Below are 15,932 nucleotides of genomic sequence, written 5' to 3' on the forward strand. Positions count from 1 at the left end.
AAATCTGAAACCACTCAGGGAAGGAACATGTTACGGATACTGTGGTAAAGTGCAGCCCTGGTGTTTTCACGTCTCTTGGCTGCATTAGGATCCCCGTGGCAGAAAACACTTATAATGTTGATGAAGTGCACCGGTGGGATACCTCGGAGCACGTTGAGGGGCTGCCTGGAGGGATCAGCAGCGTTATTAATGAAAGGCCTGCATGTTGGATTTTAGCCCGTCTATGTTCTGGGTGACGTCACCGTCTGGATAGACACGACCAGCCTCACCTCAGTGACTGAACACAACAGATGGCTCACATCTGGAGGGATTCCAGAGAGGCATTTTAGCGCCGAGGGTTACGAGGTTTAGCTTTGTCCACTGGCTTCCAGTGCTGATGAGGATTGATGGTTATTTTATTTTATTTTAGTGCAATTAGCTCTGGCAGGGCGCCGAGTCTTGAGTGGTTTTACAAGATATTTAAAAAATGTAAAAAGACACATCTGTTGGCGTAGTATCATGGATCTTTACATAACCTTCTGTCCTCTTGTTTTTTAAATACATAATTATCCCATCGAATGTTTCGTAATACTTATAATTATATAGCTGGTCAAAGAGATTTTAGTGAAGAAAGAGTTTGTCGTGCAAAGTTTTTAATGCTTTTTCAAGAAGGATCATAATTGCATTATGCAAGACACGTCTTTCTGCAGCTCTCCACTATGAAGCATAATACTGAACTTATACACCTGGGAGATCGCTAATGCAACAACAGTCTTGCACTGTTGGCTGCTCAGCAGCTCCACTTGAGTAGTTGGAGCTTAACTGGGGCTTAAGCTCCCAAAGGTTGCCCAAAAGCACTTTTTGAGCCAACAACCTTCCCATCACAAGCTTACTTTTCAACATTTGGTCTCCCAAAGGCCCCCGAGCCGTTGAGTAAGGGGAGCCTGATGAAAAATTACTCTTTGGCCTCAAAACAAATTCCAAATCAGTTTTTCATTTGATCCTAAAAATTGCATTTAATTTTAGTCTTCCCAAGCAAGAGAAAGGCTTCCATTTAAAATGCAATATTAAAATTTGGATGCCGTGCAGTCCGTCTGAAACGACGCCAAGGCCTAAAGAATAGCTGCTAAATCAGATTTTTATGATATTTTGGGTTGAGCATAAAACTGGCTGTAATATACGACTTCTCGAAATGTGAGCTCATAATTTTCTTTGTTTGGAAAAAAAAAGAGTGCGCCTCAGGAATGAGCTCATGCTATACTTACATTAAATTAGAGAGATCCAGGCATAGCATTTATTCTCTCTTGTGTTTGCTCTTTGTCCAGACCGCAGATACCGTACCTCCTCCTTGGCATGCTTAAACTTTACAAGAGCCCTTCTGAAATTGTTGGATGCCTTCAAACAGATTATAGGTGATTTGAAGAGATATTTTCTGCTTTGGCACTGGGACACTGCAATACTTTGTGGACTGATAATAAAACAAAACATCAGTGTCTTCTGGAGGAATGAGATAAGGAACTAGAGTAAAGAAACCCGAACAAATAAAGCATAAAACATTTAATGTCACACATGGCTCTTTGCAGAAGCCTCGTAAGGGTTTAGTATCCAGCCTTATTTGTCTCCTTGCTGACATGGATACTTCCCTTTTCTTCCACTACATTAGGCCATGAGAGGCTCCTGAAACTGGATAGTTCCTTTAAACCGTTTTTCCACCCTTTAGTCATACTACCCACCCACCCACCCACCATTCCCCACCTCTGCCAGGAGGATTTGCTCGGTTTCAAGCCCAAAAACATTTGTCCTGAGACATCAGTCCCAGGACTTTGACAAAAGTCTGATTTCATCACACTAATCTTTTTATGGTGGAGCGCAAAGGCAATTTTAAATCCTGCTGCAACCCCATAAAAAAAAAAGTTGTCTCCCGGACGTCTTTATCCTTCAGTGTTACAAGGGGCAGCCAGCCGTTCATGGCTCACTGAGGCTGCAGCTCCTCACCAGGTCAACACAACAGGACAGGAGATTTCTGAGTAAAACTAAGTTGACTGCATAATTTAATCTTGGAAAAAGGCAGTGTAATTGAGGTTTTGGGATTGGATCAAAAAGACCGTTTTACTCTGGAAATGACTTGTAGAACGAGTGCGGTTCACAGTTTTGGGCGGAGGAGGGGAAGGTGGATGTTGTTTGTTTTGCTGTTATGACACTGCAGCTCAAAAAGTGTATTTTCATAACCTATCAACCATAGGAGCCATCAGAGTTGTTGCATTGGTGTATTAATTAGCTTGGCTCTGGTCTCATCTCCTGCCATAAAAATACTTTGAGAAGTTGTTTTTCTGTTAAGTCATGCATATTATTCAGAGTTAAATTACATTTCTGCAGAGGCATGGTGGGCTTGTAAAACATTAAACTGTAAAACTTTGCTTCCACATTCTTTTAATGAAAATATTTCTCACGACATAACTCACAGATACGTAATGATTAAGTGAGAATGATTTCCTTCAGATAGTTATTAAAACATTCATTACTATTGAGGGAAAGGTGTGTCTGAAAAGATAATGTTTACCCTCGACCTCAGCCTTGTAACAGAGCGGAGCCAGCTATTCTCCGCTCTCGTAACCTTACAGCAAAGCCTTCTCATCAATCATCTGCAGTACCTTACATCGGATCTGGGCGGAGGGAATTTAAAACCCAACCCTGGCTCTTATTTCCTGGTTGGTCTGAGAGTCTTGTCAGAGCCCAGGATGCACTGCGACATGGTGGTCCCTCTGACAGCTCTCTATTGTTCTCCGCCAAACAGTCAATCCCCAAAGCTTTAAATTTTGGTTTCCATATCACATCTTGACACCCGACCATCTCCGCCTCGACAGGTCCTCTAATACAGCCTCTCACAATAACCATAAACTAACTTTTACCTCCACTGATTTATTTTGCTTTCATATGTTGCACGGGGATTTTATTTTTTACGTCTTTAAATTCCTTTCAGATGATGAATGTTAAAGATTGTACGGATACAAAAAATCCAACTCTCTTAGCCACAAATTAAGAGCTGTTGGTTTTGTTTTCCAGACAAACGTCGTCAAGGAAAAGTAAATGAAAGCCTGCGTCCTATAAAGATCCCTCATTAACAGTTAGCACCTCCAAATCAGGTGCTTTCATACCCCCTGAGAAAGTTACAAGAGCTATTTTTGATTTTACACAAATCCTATAAAATCCCTGCAAACACAATGACGCAAGAAAGTGGAACCTGTTTAATGGATGACAAAATATTTATCTGAAAATAAATCTACAGTTTCAGTTAAGATCGTAAAAAAAAAAAGAAAATTCTATTTTGTATCAATAGTTGCATAAATCACAAAAGCTGCTACCGCTTGAGAGGACGCCATTATTGCTGCTTTGACACAGTACGGTGTCCTTCATCAAGATGACTGACATGTGGTCGGGTGTGAACTTCCCAAATGAGGCAACAAATTTCCATTGTGTAATGTAGTGAGAGAAGAAAGATAATTGAAAGTATTCCTTTTTTGAGCCAAATGCAGTCCCAGGGGCAGGGTTTTATTGACGGTAAAGCTCGGCTAAAATCACTCTTCCTCCCAGTGGGTGAAACAGGATATGAGGTCATGAGTTGTGCTGACATAAACGTCCTGAGTGGACTCATCTGCCAAGGTGTTGCCATAAAACCTTTTTTTTTTTCTTCTTAAACACCCTATTTATAAGCAATAAATGACCAAATAATACATATTTTTTAACACACTATACATTTTTAATGATAGCTTAAAACAAAGCTATTTAATTTGGCTTATAATTATATTCATTATTACTATTATTATTCTGGTTATTATCATTATTATTATGATCATTTTGATGCAGTCAGAGATCAAGTCTTTACGTTTTTATATGATGCATTTTAAGCTTACAAAAAATTATGTAAAAACAAACTAATGATGATAAATATAATGAAGTATATATCCTACTTAAATGTATTATTGAAGTACTTATTTTTTCATTGAAAAACCATGAAATGTGGCCGAAAGCTGTGGAACAAATGTAGCAAGTGGACTTTGAGTCAATTTTAGAACACATTTATAATAGTAACTTTTACACATTGTAAGAAGTTTGTGCAATCATGCTGCATACAGTATCATTAAATATAATTACAGCTTTGTAAATACTCAATCAATTACCCATTAACTGTTTATACACCAGTTAGGAAAGAAAATCAATCACTGTGTTTGAATACTAAATATTAAATAACTGTATATTCCATCATGTTTAATGGCCTGCTACAGCACAGCAGCCTGTCTTTGTTCTAAACAAAAGGGAGGGAATGTCACCACATTGATTTACTTTCCCTGTTTGCACAATCCATCGTGTTCACGTCCAGATAGCCCATTCACCAAAATGAGACATTTGAGTTGGCAGATCCAGGCAGGCTCTTTCCCCCACCCCATATTTCACTCACTATCTCGACACCGAGTTGGCCGCGAGGACAGGCACAGGCTCATTGTTCAGACTCCGCAGCTGCCAGCGACGAGGACATAATGTGCGAGTTTTCTCGCTGTCGCTTCCTTCCAGCCTGACAGGACGGGAGGGAGAAATTACTTCCCTTTGCCATGTTTTGCCAAGCTGTAACTCAAGAAGGTGTCTGCTAGAACAAATGTGAGAAGAAGGTAAATCAGAAAGATTAGGCCCTCGCTGGCAGGTGAATGTATCCTCTACAATGTCAAGCTTACATGTCCTTCGCTGGATTTTTCTCTGTTGCCTGTTGCAATTTGAGTCTCGCCATCATTGGCTGTCTCCGGCTCTGTCAGAGGCCAAGCACGGTTCACAGCAAGTGTAGAAATGTCATGCTAACTCTACATTAGCTGCATTTTTTTACTCCTTGACCCCCGGCCCTCCGCCCACGGTGCTATTTCCTTTCACAAATAGAGGATTAGCTCATACATCACTCCTACAGATTCCCAGTCACCAGCATCATTTGTCAAGCTATTTCCAGTGGGCCATTCAGTTCTTTCTGCTCTTTTCTTTTTTTTTAAAAACGCTGACAGACGTTACAAATAATCTGTCTTAATGCTCTAAGAACACTGTGGCTCAATTTTACTGCAGTATTTCATGTGTAGTCAAACGAGTGCCATCTTGCCATCAACAAAGCATGATGTCACTGCTCTTCATGTTGATGCCATTTATTGTCCCCTGATGATTGAAACAAGACCTTTACAGAGAAGCAATCCAGTCTATTAACGAGCCCCATACTGAGGCTTACACAAAAAAATGAACTCAACATTAATACTAGTTAGAAAAATGACTTTTCCCACACTGTTAATGCAGAAAATAAGCCTTTATTTGGAGACTTTCTGCACTCCTGTCTTTGAAACAAGACGCTGATTTAATAGATTTCTTCCATTAATTCCACACTTACGCTACAAAGCCAGTGAAAAGACTTTCCCAGAACAGGAATAGCGTACAGTACAGCATTAAAGTTCTATTTTAAGGTTCCTCTCCTTTTAAAGCAAGTTTGAAAAAGGTTGGAAAAGTACGAGCAGCGAGTGTTGCGTCCTTGTGGTCGGTGAGGTCTAATCGCTGCATTCTGTCAGAGAGATGTAATCACATTACGCCATGCAATGACGACTCTCTGGGCCTAATTACCACCTAGTTTGCAGATGTAGCGGGGTAATACGTTGACAGTCTCTCACACACACTTTAAGTAAGGGTGCACACATAAAACTACGCTTTCATGTGACTGGTGTCTGTTTCGTGTTACTGCCTTTTGTCCTCTAACGTCTCTTGATGCACAACTACCGGCACATCTGCAGCGCAGCGTTGTTCTGTATCTGTGAGTGACGGTGCACCTTGTCTCTAGCTTTTTAAACATTACCTTCATATTTTGGCTATGACATAACTCCTCCAATTAAACAAAAACAAACAATGACAGATTGTTAATCAGGAAACCAGACCTGTAATTGCTGTGTCGACAAGACCGTACACAAACTAGAACAGAACAAGCCCCTTGACTACTTCCATTATATCTAAAGGAAATGCTTTGCTCAAGGGCACACCAATCTGTTTCCGTTGGTGATTTTCTTTTCCCAAAACAGACAGCAGATCCTAAATGCAAAAACTATGAGCTCACTTCTTTCCCCTTTTAACGACGGACATCATTATTTATTTTCAAGATCTTAAAAAAAAGCTAATTTCTCTGATCGTGCAGATTTTGTGTTTTCACTTTGCTGCTTTTGATACAAGAAACTTGAACCCTTAATTCAAAAAAAATATTTGAAACAAAATAAGAAAAGTCTGTTTTACTTCAAAGCATTTCATTTTTTGTTACCAGAAATCCTTCTTCACTCTTAAAATGTATTCTCAGCTCCAATCCCACTTGACAAAAAGCCCACTAACACCCACCAACATCTGGCTTTTGTCTTCAGTGGCAAAAGGTTACAAACGACATCCATTTCCAGGACAGCTGACTCTGCAGTAGTCACGCAATGCTAAGCGACGCGCATTGAAGTGAATATAGGATAAATAAAACCAACAGGGATTTGGACAATTATTATAATTTATGAACTTACAAACATACAATTAATATGCTTTCCTCATAGCCACCAGACTCAGTCAGTCATCGGTCATTTTTCTTCTCTCATCATCAAAACAACTTCATTCAAACTCAACAGAAGCAAAATAAAACTCATCAAAACCATCTTTGTTAGTCTTCCCACTGTTCCAATAATCATCAACTCTGGTTTGAGAGTTTGACAGAGGGACTGAATAAGTTACAGATACTAAAAATAGAAGAGATAAGCACAGTAACTGTTACTGTTTTACTAACTCTGTTCTCACTTTTGTGACATTAAAAGTGCAAATTTTGGTGGGAAAGGGTAGACGACTAAATAAATCACTTTGCGGACGGAGTCAGTGTCTTACAGTTTATAGATAAAGTTGGGCGGTTCAACAGCTTTTAAGGTTAAAGTTATAGAAAAATAAGATAAGTTGCCTTGTCTTTATACCGTCAACCTTGTTACAGTAGATTCAGACAAATGAGCCAGAGGTGGAGGAGACTGTGGAGCAATCTGCTCGCTATCAGGCCAAAGGGAGTGTTTGGCTGACCCGCCTGAATAATGAGGTCAGTGGTCACTCCGTTTTTCCAAAGATGTGGGAATGATAGTGACGAGCGTCTAGATACACAAACACACCCATGCCATCAATATTTGTAGATCATAACCCATAATTTCATTTTACGTTGCTTATGATCAATAAATATATATATATATATATATATATATATACATGTAAATGTAGTGCACTATATAGTAAAACAGGAGTGATTTTAGATACAGTAGTTCTCTAACTTGGTTCAATTAGTGAGGCGCCTTCACCCTGTTGCCTCACTGTTCTGTGACTGCAGTTAAAGGAGCTGAAGAGATATGAAATTATGACTTTGAGACTTTAAATATGTTTGTTTTATCAAAGAAATAATCAAGGCAATGAATGATTAATTAATGACAAATTCAAACTAGGTTTTTAGTATTTTTTTAATATGTTTGAATTGAAAACTAGATTTTTATTACATTAGCTACAATGCTAGTCATTTAACCCGTAACTTAAGTTACTGTGACTGATGAGTCAGTTGAAAAGTTTGCAAGAATATAAGTTATTGTTAAAGAACAATTTAGGTTAAAATTTTTGCTGTCAAATCAATGCATTTATTTAGAAATTACAATATTTACATCTGACATTATTTTAAAGTTGTAATGAAGTGGAAATAGAAGTATTTGAGTAAATGTACTTAATTACTTTCGACCACTCACTTGTGATGAAACTAATCCAATATTTCTTTATGCTCACTTAAGCTGTAAATTTCCTTGAAACCTTTCTTGTAATGATTCTCATAAAGTCTTTTCAGTAGTTCCTTCCGTGTTGCCCCTTCACATTCTGGATTCACTTGGTCCAATAAATTCAGTGTTAAGTTGTATATTTGTCGTCTAAACTAGAAGACATTCTCATAAAGTTCTAGAGAACTCTCAAGCTTCTTGAGGAGAGGAAGTCGAGCGACGCACTGACGCGTTTGTCAGAATGTGTTTCGAGTGTAACGAGGTGGCTGAACGTTGTGTGTGTGTGTGTGCGTGGAGGCTGTCGCTGAATGTGTCATACTGGTGTGATTCCTGACCTCAACATGGGGGCACGCTGGTGGACACTGTAAATATCTGAGCAACGTCATATGCAGTAGTCAGAACGAGGAATAGCTTTCCTTCCCATAAAAGGAAGTGCTTCATAAACGCGTGCTTTCCTGTACCAACATTTAATAAACAAGACATACGTTTCCAGAAAGTTTAGAATATCTCATAGTTTGAAACTGACCAGACAATTTCTCCTAAAACATATCTCAGCGTCTCATTCATCATATCAAAGGTTTGACGCTGGCTTTGAACAGGAATGTATAAAATGCACCAGGCTGAGACATTTTTGGGAGGAACACAGGTGTGCTCCTCCTCAGAGTTAGGTAAGCCATCACATGTCAGCTACAGTTGATGAATGTGGCAGATTTCTGTCTCCTCACCAACAGTTTTTCAGTACTGATACTGATCTTAACAACGCATAGGTGAGGACGGATCCTGCTCATGCATGCACTGGAATATGTTTATACACAGCCAAAACATCTGCTTTACAACTTCCTACACTGTATAACTGTTTTCTTTCCTTCAAAGTTCCCAACCTGCCTCTAAGGTGAACCGGCAGAGACAGGAACAGTAATAATTAATAACCCCGAAAAAAATCCCAGATCGTAAAAAAAAAAAGGAAAAAAACGCAGTGCTCTGTTTCAAAGAACAGGGCAGGTCCGGATAATAAGCATCTCAGCGATGGTGAGGACATCGCCGAAGAATGTTCTCCATCGGATCCATGCTAGTGATGTCACCACCGCTGCAGTTAAGTCAACCAGATGGCATGGAGATATACTGTGTGCCCTGCAAATCATTATGACGGGGAAGGTCATGTGGTGTCACGTTAGCAGCTACTGTGCTTTTTATCTCCAAACCCCCCTCCCCTCAGAAATTGTGATTCTACCTTCTTGTGCCAGTACATTACGTCAACACGTTTGTTTCATATCATCTGCAGGCTGTTTTTTCATCCCCCGCTCTGTTTCTATGGCAAGTTCACAGCTATTGAACACCATCATGAAGGCCATGCTGCATTGTGCAAGCATCATGACTAATGCAATACAGAAAATGACAATGTAGATTTTGGGAAAGTACGCACATCCTTTTAGTGTGAATCAGGAAGTAGAGAGACATCCAACACTCACAGACATCTGATTTCAATGAATGTTTTTGCTGTCATGTAGCCAAGGATCATATTGGCAACATAATGGACCAAGCAGTGAATATAATATTACATTCAGCGTAATAACTTACACTAATGTACCCTTCGGTCAGTGTTAGATTTTTGTTGGGACTGTAAGAGACAGTTTCTATGACTATAGCCGACCACTACAGGATTCTTGATATCAATATCACAACCAATATTAATTTGTCACATGAACCAACAATTGTATCTATGAAATGCCCTGAGCAAGATATTTTAAAGCTGTCATTGCTCTTTAATGGGCTTAACTGTTTCAAAACAACATATCTTTGGAACTACTGTGCTGCAGTTTATTGATATTTGTTGACCAACATATACACGGATAACAACAAACCTGAGATAAGCTAATATTGGATGATTTATTGGCCTGCTTGCTGATCGGTCTCTTATACCGTGGAAACCTCTAATAGTGATCATGTTTATTATTATTATTTGGTGCAAGTTCAAGTTTGTATTGTTTTCCTGTAAATGTCCCTTTAAGTGAGCCCCTATAACAGTCCAAATGTGGACAATAATAATGAAATCTGAGTGATATAGTGAACTTATGCTTATACTTGTGCTTTAGTCTGTTCTCATAAGTATCTCATTTTGCGTACTTCTCACCTTTAATACTGCAGTTTTTCTGTTTGTTATTTTTAGGTGGTGTTTATTATGTGTAGCTGTCAAATCAAACTCAGAAACAACAGCATTAAAGTGTTAAAGACGAAACAGCAGCAAGTAAGACTTTCATCCAAAAAAAAATGTGGATTCAGTTACACGAGACCTTTTGCCTCTCTTCTCCCTTTAGTATAAAAATGATCCCAGACCAGCTGGCTTGGTAAACATGAGGGCGCTGTGTGCATTTTACTGCCATTACATCACAGCAGTGATATCCAAGTTCATGTTCCTGTTGCTGTCATCCGGAGACGTGAAGCTGCCTGGTGTAGCTTTAAATGGTAACGATAGCAGGAGGCTCATATTTCCCCTCGGCCTCTCTGGGTTCAGTGCATCACATGTCAACATTAGCTGAACTCCTCACACTAACATCAGTCAGTGTGTTTCCAACGTGAACCACAGATTTAAGTTTTGTTATGCTATGCATGAATTCAGAGGTCATAAAATGAGATTCTCTGCAGAAGAACAAAGGCGAGCAAAATGTATGCAGCCTGTGTGTCGATATCTGTGCGCTGAAGTCATGTTGTAAGTAACATCTGTTGATGGTTAAGATGCCGCTCTCGCTCTCACACCCCTGCTGCTCCTGCGGTACCCGGCGCGCGATGAGGTCATCACTCATGGACGGCTGCTTGATCGCCAATTAATCAGAGGGGAGCCGGGTTCATCCCCAACCCCCTGCCCAGATTAACTTCCTTTTTAGGGCTTCCAGGGTGAAACACAGTCCACAGTCAGAGTCACAAATCTTGCAATGATTTAAGGTCAGAATAGAAAATGCAGCAGCAGATGAGAATATATAATTGTACAACGCGGGTGTGTGCTTTTAAAGAGGGAAAAGGGTTTTCTCCAGTTTACTCCAGGATGTAAGCACAACTTCTCAGTACCCATTAAAAGGAAATGATTACATCCAGCTAAAATGCATCACACAACAACGACTTAACAAGAGTGACATTAAACTGCCGCCGGTCTTAAAAGACAGAGAGCTGTTTCAGCTCTCCTTAAACAAGTGATAAGTGGAGTTTCCTCTTGAAAGTCAAAGCTATTTTGGGGTTTTTCAGTTTTTCTCGCCCTCTGTAATAATGTTTTGGAAGGAGTGCAGAGCAGAACAGAAGCCGCTGAACAAACTCTGGGTTTTGTGCTCGCTGAAGGACTAAAATGACGCTTACTCAAGCTCCTCTGGGATTCTTTGTTTTATTCCTGAGGCAGCCTTGATGACATGTCTACCTCCACATCTTTAGAGGAGTAGTGGGCTGTTACATGAAAGATATATATTTTTGTTGGAAGTTTTGATAGCACAAGGGAGTACATCCCCAATTTTATTGGCTGCTGGACTGCAAGTTTTAACAGATAATTCAGTTAGTTTTTTCCAGCTTGGGTCTGATTAAGTTGTGTTGTGCTCTGGGAACACAAGGACATCACTGAAACTGATTAGAGCGTTGTCATAAACAATAGAAATGAGGGTCAAGTTATGCTAAATATCCGGCAAACTACACCTACTGTTTAGTTTATGATATAAATGCTGCTTGGCCCCATTCATGAACCCCATATGTGTATTCTCACTCATTTGCATACACATAGAGCAGTACTATATAATATAATATTAATAGATTGCATGCATTGACATGCAGAATTCATAGGCAACGGAGCCAAGAATTTTGTATCGGAAGCAAACTGTTAACCACCAGCTATTGTCCGACAATGATTCAGCTTTTTATTGGTTTAAAACTAGCTTGTAAACTGGCTGCTTGTGTGTACATGTCGTCCTCTGACTCCAACTCCTTCAGACCGATACAGCTTCCGTTCACATGATTGGTATGAAATAAAGAACTGGTATTAGTACAAGCATCGTTATCCTCTAGAGATGATACCAAGCTGTTGTCTCAAGTTAGGATTGTCTGGAAAAACAACTCAGGGAGGTATTGAGGTACAGCTAGAGGACACCTCCACACACACACCTAATAACTTTACACATGACATAATCATATGTTGCGTCCAACCAATAAGGACAGATGACAACAGCAGACACCCCCCCCCACACACACACACACACACACATATATATTATACTTGCTTCTTTATACATTAACTGCTCGCGAACCCGTGACTGAAAATATTTCCATGGTAATCTGGCATCTTGTTGAACATTCAGAGTTTCTCTGAGCCATTAGGTTTTTTTTCTTTCCTTTTTTTTTGTTCTCCTCTCAGTTATATAAACCTCTCGCCTTTTCTCACGCAGTAATTAGCTCGACCCTGGACAGAGGCCTATTTTTCATGGCACTCTGTCCTTTCTGACATGCCTGGTGACAAATCGCAGACCGTCGTCACAAAGTCCGCCGGTCCAACTCAAACAATCTGCTTCGGCTAAAGAGCAATGGTGTGAAAGACAGAATGAAATGTCACAATGTGAAATGAAACGTATGGTGAGTTTTGGGTTACTACACATACCCTCTGTGTGTTTTGTGGGTGTGTGTGTTATGTGATATTGCTGAGTGAGCAGTAAACAGAGCACTGCAAGTGACTGCTCTGTATTTGACATTCACAGAAAAAATCTGTCAGACATGTTTCCACCTTAGCTGGCAATGTTAAACAGCACTTCCAAATATATCATCCCAGACTCGTCTCACATTACACTGGATCACAGTTTAAGACAACATGCAGGTACAGTAATCTAAAGTATCTGTAATGTCGCAGTACAATGCCTCCTAACGTCACACATATGAAATTACAGCTAAGAGGCAATGCATGCTTTAGTCTGTTATCAGGGACTCTGTCAGGGAATCATGCACAATGTCATCAGGCAATTTGTGCCTGATGACAGCACTAGATGACGCCAAAGTCCCCTGGACCATACATTTAATGGCATCCCTCTAAAAGATGCTGGTATATTTCAGTCTGTATAAAAGAAGTGGTCTAACCGCCTGACAGTAGAGCCACGTTGCTAGCATGGCTAAACATCTGTTTTGGTCTTAGGTCAGTGTACAAGACAGAAAATTGCAAAGAGTGCAAGTTATTCTACTATATTTTTATGATGTTGGACAGTTTAGAGAATTACCACATCATAGCACATTATAAAGCCGCAGCATAAACAATCTGAGCGCTTCGTTCTGAGCTGCTGCCTCTGAGTTACGGTTTTGCTGAAATGCAGACTTAGCTGAAGGATAGGTATCAAGGGATATGTATTTTCTCTCTGGTTTACAAATAGCTGCAGTGCTACCATAAAGCAGAGCTGTAAATGTAAAGCTTATTTGTGTATCGAAGCTCAAACCTGAATTATCTGTCGACAAACTCTTTCCTCCCTCACTCGATGGCTGGATCATCTCCAGTAAAAAGTCATTGTGGGCTCCAGCTTTGTCCAGAGTTGTTCAATAAAAGGTGATAATAAAAGTAAAGGGAAATACAATAATGGAACTCTTTAGGGTGCTTTCCCCCCTGTAATCCTGAAGAACACTTTGATTTAATGCTTACATTAAATATGATTATTAAGTCATTTTGGCAGCGCTGATGTTGGATGGGGGATTTGAACATCCAAGCTAATCCAATGTCCGCTATCCTTATCCTCCATCTCATGGTCATGGAAGAAGACAAACAGTTCATCATTTCATAAATACATGTAGACAAAGCAGCGACTCTGCTTATGTTGTTTGTTGGAAGACTGGCATCTTTTCTTGGGGGCTACCTTGTATTAATTCGTACACTGACCTCTCACGCTCCTGCTCCAGCAGGTTGGTGAACTCGTCGCTCTTCTTCATGAACTCTCCGTGGTTCCTCTTCTCGTCCTCCAGCTTGTACAGGGCCTGTTTGTGCGACTGCTCAACCATCAACAGCTGCTCCAACATCCGCCGGTGCGTCTCCCTCTGCTTCTCCACTAACTTGTCCAGCTGGGAGGGCAGCACACAGAAAACACCTGTCACATCTGGACACTGAGGGTGTTTCAGACCCTGTATACCGTCTTTTAATTGAGGGTTGATGTTACCTCTATCATGGGCTTCTCGTAGATGTCCTCCTCGAACATCTCAGCCTTGCCCTGGATGGCGTCTCTCTGCAGAGACTGCAGGACTGGCTGTGGAGAGACAAAGCCATATTTGGCCTCCAGCAGGGCCATGTCCATTTTCTCTGCCCTCAGCACTGTGATCACTTCATCTCTGGCCTGCAGGGGGGAAAGAAGGTGGAATTGGTTAGACTCAACTTTGTGAAACAGGATTAACAACCAGCAGACTTCCAATATGCAGCAACAGGATTACGTTTTTGGGGCATAAATGCAGGAGACACAATTTAGATATGTTTTGGTTGCCACAAGTCCGGTGCTACAGAGTAGATACTTCAATCTCTGCTCCGTTTGCTATTGTCGACCTTGTTCTTTGTATCTACATTACATTACATTACATTACATTACATTACAGTCATTTAGCAGACGCTTTTATCCAAAGCGACTTACAGGAAGTGTATTCAACATAGGTATATCTAGCTTCTGTAACTTCAGCAATAAGGCAGACTTTGCCTTGTTCCTATCGTACAGTAACAGTGCCAGGGGATTCCTGGATCCAGTATTGGAATGACAGGAAGTAGCCTCAGCTGTTGGCTGCCTATTAACACAGGCTTTTAGTCTTCCTCGAGTGCCCACTGAGCCACCGTGTCTGACTCTATGTCCGACTGGGGTCCCTGCCATGTCTGCTGTTTCCAATGCTCAGTCATCTCTACATACTGGATTACCTGCAGCTCCCCCTCCAGCAAGCTCAGTAGAAAGACGAGGTCATCTCGGGAAAGATCCCTGCCCTTCTCCCTCCGACCTCCTTTTGCAGCTCCACTGGCGCTGCTACTCCCACTCCCACTCCCACCAGCACAGGAGCTGTTCTTGGCCGTCTTGTGGTTCCGCTGAATGGTGCCGGTGTCGTCCGGCGGCTCCCGGTGTCGGCTGCGGCGCTCGGCCCTTCCCGAGGGCTCCTCTCGCTCTACGGATCGCTTGCGCGTGTCCGCCTGCTGCTGCTGTTCCGCCTTGGCCTTGGTTACGTCCTCCAGACTGTTGCTACGGGACCGCATGTTCCTCTACCTGTTGAATGAATGGAAGATGTTAGGATAAGGGTGCTTTTTTGTATGTCCTTCATCCAGACACACACGCATTACCTGTCTTGAGAATCGAATGCATTATTTATCTCTGCAATAAGTCAAGACAGAGGCAACACAAGAAACAGAATACATAATGTGCCAAATTTGAATCCATGACTTTGACACTCTCAGATACTCTTACACCGTCATGTGTAATCAATCTGTGATGTTTGTTGCAATCCAGGAGTTACTGTGTGACTAATGAGATATTTCAATTTACATTTTCTGGCCAGATGATTCAGGCATTACTGGACATGGATGCCACTTTTTTAAACTGCTTCAGTTATTGACGTCTTATATATATCGCAGACAAACCCCGACAAATCCCAAGAAATAAGAAAAATACTCTACAGTGAGCACAAAGAGTCTGTGCATGTCTGAACATAACTTTTGTTTCTTGCTTGTTGACTGTGTATTTGGATCTCGTCACCCTTTGCTGATATAACCTGTTCTGTCATCAAACTGTGAGTAGACCTTAAACTAGACCTACGTACTACATCAAGTTACACATTTGTCATCTGTACAGCGCCGCAGCATGTCATCATTGCCTGTCCATGTTATCATTAGTCACTCAGCAGTATGAAGTCATCACCACCACGTTGTACCCCGGCTACAAAGCACGAATATGCCACAAAGTCCTGTCGTTATAAATTACCCAAAATTGCCAAACGTCATTCACAGCTCATGAATTTTCTAATTAACGTGTCATTTTTTACGATAAGAGGGATCTTAAATCAGTCCCGCTGACGGATTTAGGCACTGTGGTCTTCTTGTATACCTACTTTGTCTTTTTTACAGATGATGATAGGTGGTCCGATGTGTTTGAGCCTGGAGAGTGATTGAAAAAA

The 15,932-nt window shown here is 40.9% G+C and overlaps 1 protein-coding gene across 1 annotated transcript; it reads right to left on the reverse strand.

Annotated features, from left to right (window-relative positions):
- Nucleotides 1-4,434: 4,434 nt before the first annotated feature.
- LOC129112013 (filamin A-interacting protein 1-like) lies at nucleotides 4,435-15,018 on the reverse strand. Its single transcript, XM_054624185.1, has 4 exons — nucleotides 14,692-15,018; nucleotides 13,955-14,128; nucleotides 13,681-13,859; nucleotides 4,435-4,549 (listed from the first exon to the last, which is right to left on the reverse strand). The coding sequence occupies exons 1-4, from the start codon at nucleotides 15,016-15,018 to the stop codon at nucleotides 4,435-4,437; spliced, it is 795 nt and encodes a 264-aa protein (XP_054480160.1).
- Between the last annotated feature and the right edge of the window lie 914 nt (nucleotides 15,019-15,932).

Source organism: Anoplopoma fimbria, chromosome 22 (assembly GCF_027596085.1).
Source record: "Anoplopoma fimbria isolate UVic2021 breed Golden Eagle Sablefish chromosome 22, Afim_UVic_2022, whole genome shotgun sequence".
NCBI lineage: Eukaryota > Metazoa > Chordata > Actinopteri > Perciformes > Anoplopomatidae > Anoplopoma > Anoplopoma fimbria.

Bases quoted from the DNA above. Each gene is read 5' to 3' on its own strand.
- LOC129112013 (XM_054624185.1), bottom strand. From the start codon at position 15,018: ATGCGGTCCCGTAGCAACAGTCTGGAGGACGTAACCAAGGCCAAGGCG. The intron at 14,129-14,691 runs GTAATCCAGTAT...TCCCCCCTGCAG, and splicing joins TGCTGGAGGGGGAGCTGCAG to GCCAGAGATGAAGTGATCAC. The intron at 13,860-13,954 runs GTAACATCAACC...CTGCCCTCCCAG, and splicing joins ACGAGAAGCCCATGATAGAG to CTGGACAAGTTAGTGGAGAA.